The 3,837-nt window shown below is 39.7% G+C and overlaps 1 protein-coding gene across 1 annotated transcript in view; it reads right to left on the bottom strand.

Moving 5' to 3' along the window:
- Positions 1–3,837, bottom strand: part of LOC109486707 (keratin-associated protein 5-8-like) — a 6,071-nt gene that overhangs the window by 1,751 nt on the left and 483 nt on the right. Inside the window, exons 3-4 of the mRNA XM_019790600.1 lie at positions 1,813–1,940; positions 958–1,056 (exon numbers count right to left, since the gene is read on the bottom strand). Coding sequence (XP_019646159.1) covers positions 958–1,056; positions 1,813–1,940 — 227 coding nt within the window. The remainder of the gene's footprint in view (positions 1–957; positions 1,057–1,812; positions 1,941–3,837) is intronic.

Here is a 3,837-nt window from a genome sequence, read left to right as displayed (position 1 = left end):
TATGGGTTTTATGTCAAGTTACTCATGGTTTCTAATATTAATAACATCCCATATGAATTTATGTAAATTTTATCATTAAATATGCATAATTTATGCTAATTTGATGACGTCATTGGCCAAAATCCAAGATGGCGGACCATATCATTAGAACAGGTATATACAAGTTATTTTCCTTAAAATTTCATCAATACTTCCATTTCTTTTTCCAAAACAGGTTTAAATGAAGGTCTTTGGTATGTTTACAATGTATCTTAGGCTTTATCACGAAAAAAAACTATTTTTGAAAATTCAACATTGATGATCCAAAATGGCGGATATCTTAAATATGTATGACGTCATTTTATGACGTCACCGGTGTTGCTATGGGCAACATAAGACAGTACACTCTAATATTCTGTCATAAACACTTTTGGTAAAGTTATGTTGAATACCATTTAGTTTTCAGGGAATAGCCTATCTAAACGGTTTTGGCCAATAAAATCCCATTAATGACGTCATAATGACGTCATATTACGTCATAATGACATCAAAATTGTAGATATGATAAATTTTAACTAGTACACCATCCTCTGAAAATTTGGTAGCCATACGACATACCGTTAGCGAGTTATGAGGGGGGGGCCGAAAGAGCCCCCCCCCGGTCAAATCTTGCTCAAAAAAGCCCGGTCTAGATAGGGTTAAAGTGTGAATGTCCTGTGGACATATGTCCTATATATTCCATTTCAAATTTGGTTTTGATACCAGGGCATAGGAGTAAAAAAAAAAACATTTGCCAAATTTCTGACCATTTGGCCAACAGAATTAAATCAATGACCGAAAAAATCATACAAAGGTGTAAAAATGTATTCTCTGTATACCCGGTACATTGCGGACAAAAAGATTCTAATAATGGCATTTGCAAAGACCATTGAAAGTTGATGAAATGTCAAAAAGGAAAAGGTGCTAGTGGTAGCTTACCTGGCCTTCCGTTGGAAGCGTTTCTTACAGCGGTTTTTGAAGCATGAGCTCCAGACCCAACATGTACCAGGGAAAACCCAGGCGTACTCCTTGTTGCACCTGAAAATAACAGTAAATCAACGTCAGTTCTGACAAACCAAGCTGACGGCACATTCTGAAATGTTAGCCTCCACCAGACTTCTTTTTCAGGCTGAATAAATCGTAGAAATCGGCCTAAAAAGGGTATTAATTGGCGAGAGAAGGTAACCGGCCAGAGAAGCTCCATTTGCCTTGTGCAAAAGAAGTCTGGTGGAGACTACTGAAATGTCACTAAACTAGAGAATATCTGCTATGGACTGTCACATTTTCACTGTTCCTGTAAATTTGTAACAACGTTATTATTTGCAGAATAGTCATAAACAAAAACATATACACAAGAAAACAGTTACTCAAGCAATTTGATTTCAATGCGACTTCACTTGGTCATGGATTAAGGGGTGATATTTCTTTATTCATATGCAATACCAAATTTTACGTGGCAGGAACTTCAAGAGCAGTAATGGTCGAATAATGTGTCTATTCTAGGGCGAGCTTCACCGCCTCTGGCGGGACCACGTCGGCATTCGGCCGAGATACGCTGGGAGGGGGGTACCAGCAAGCAGGTCGTTGACCTCTGACATTAATAACACGCTACCTTGCGTGCTCTCAACAAACAACAATGAATGCATTTTCGGAGAATCGTGATCGGGCACGGTTTGAAAGGAATGTATGGCACGTGGACCAGATGTGAGGAATGCGAGTTACCCGAATCGCGGTTCGGGTGGTTTCATATGAACAAGGTATAAATCTACATTGTAGGTCTTCCTTTTTACTCACGTTTCCTGCACCTGACTTTGCCCAGCGCAGCCTCCACATTTGAAGTGATGGAGGTCCCACTTGCCGTTCCCCTCGTCGGCGCCGCAGTGTCCGCAGTACCGCCCGGCACTCGCGCCCTGGTACGTGGTCTGGAAACATATGGGATTGTTACCCTTTTGCACCAATACTGTTGACTAATCATTGGATAAATGTCGGAAATCCGGATCGATCCTGCTATAAAATTGCAACATAATGTAACCCAATACTAGTTACCATGGTGACAGACGTCTGGTTCAGGTAATTGCCTTTACTTGTTTGAAGAAGAGCAAAAACAATATCGACTTAATTTTATGGATGACATCCACGCGCGCATTAGTTTTCGCCTGTTCTAAAAAAAAAAAGAAAAAAAAAAGATCACGTCCTTTGAGGCTCTAGCCTGGCTATAGGTCTGCGTAGTCCATGGTAGTTAGCGACAATACGGAGCCGGGCACCCAGGCTACCGAAACGCCGACTCAAGAACTCAGCAAGAAGCCAGCATATACCGGATTGTCGTTTACATCGCTATGTATTGCCGCAAATTCACATTGTATTCCTGTGGTTTAGTCGCATTTTTGGCTGGGATTTTTTTTATTCGCCCGCGCGAACTAGTTTGGGGGCCTTCATAGGATGTCATCCATAGAATTAAGTCGGGATGGCCTAAACATATAACCGCATCACCTGGACTCGAATAATTATAAGTTAAACTAATCATATACCGATCAAACAAATCCGCAAATCACTCGCACGCATACGAAGACGTTCCCTCAGAAGGATATCTCCTTCTCCGGGGGCATTAAATAAACTCAACAACCACTTATCGTAGGGCAACCAAATTTTCAGAGAAAGATGTAATAAAATTAGTTCATAACAACAATTTTTGTTTAATAATGACGTCATATGACGCCATTATGACGTCATTTATATGCTTTTTTGGGGTAAAACCGTCAAAAATTGTTTTTCTGTAAAACTTAAAGGAATATAACCAAACTTTGACAATACAATATTAATGTCTGCTAAGACTTATGTTGCCCCTGGCAACAACACTGAGGCCAAAAAAGTCGTCATAAAATGATGTCATGCATAATTAAGCTGTCGGCCATCTTGGATCGGGAATCTTGAAGTTTGAAAGTTGCATTTTTTTCAAAAAACAGCCTAAAAACGCAACGCAAATGGACTAAAGATGCTCATATGAACGTTTTATGTGAAAAAACACTGAGTTGATACGAAAAATTAGTGAAAAAACCATGGCTACACAAGAGCTAAATATATGGTCCGCCATGTAGGATTTTGACCGATGGCGTGATCAAATTAGCATATTTATGAATATTTAATGAGGAAAATTATATATAATTATATAAAATGTTATTTATGTTAAAAAGGAAGTGTAATTTAACATAGAGCCTAGAAAATTTTAAGGTTTGAACCAAAATTACTGATTTTTCCAAAAACTGCCTGTCAGAAGCCCGTTAACATGGTAACACAAAAAATTAGGAATTCATGTAATTAATATGAAATTGTTGCCAGATGCCTTTTTAGGAAAAGTCACCAAATTTGACGCTTCTAGCGAAAGCCGTTTTGGCGCTATCTGAGATGAAAGTGGGCACGGGCCTCAAAATGCCCCCCCCCCCGTCGTAATAGGGTTAAAGGTGTTGACAATAATATGACCGTACCATTCACAATGCCCGTGGTGTGGCCAAAAAAAACACCCATAACAAAGGCGCATAGCGAAACGCAGCCGGACCTATAAACATAAACGCAAAGAAGATCACAGAAGGGCGTTCTTCACCCAATATCTTATTGAAATCGTGACTTTCAGACATTAAAAAAAGTCGAACATTATTATCCAGAAGCGTGCATATCTAGTTCTTAGTAGTGCTTGAATGGGTTAGGATTAGTCTCCACCAGACTTCTTTTGCGGGGTGAATAAATCGTAGAAATCGGCCTAAAAAGGGTATTAATTGTCCAGAGAAGGTAGCCGGCCAGAGAAGCTCCAGCTCCCCGCCAAGA

The sequence above is a fragment of the Branchiostoma belcheri genome, unplaced genomic scaffold, assembly GCF_001625305.1.
Source record: "Branchiostoma belcheri isolate BF01 breed outbred unplaced genomic scaffold, Haploidv18h27 scaffold82, whole genome shotgun sequence".
NCBI classification, from domain to species: domain Eukaryota; kingdom Metazoa; phylum Chordata; class Leptocardii; order Amphioxiformes; family Branchiostomatidae; genus Branchiostoma; species Branchiostoma belcheri.
This window is presented reverse-complemented; position numbering and strand designations above follow the sequence as displayed.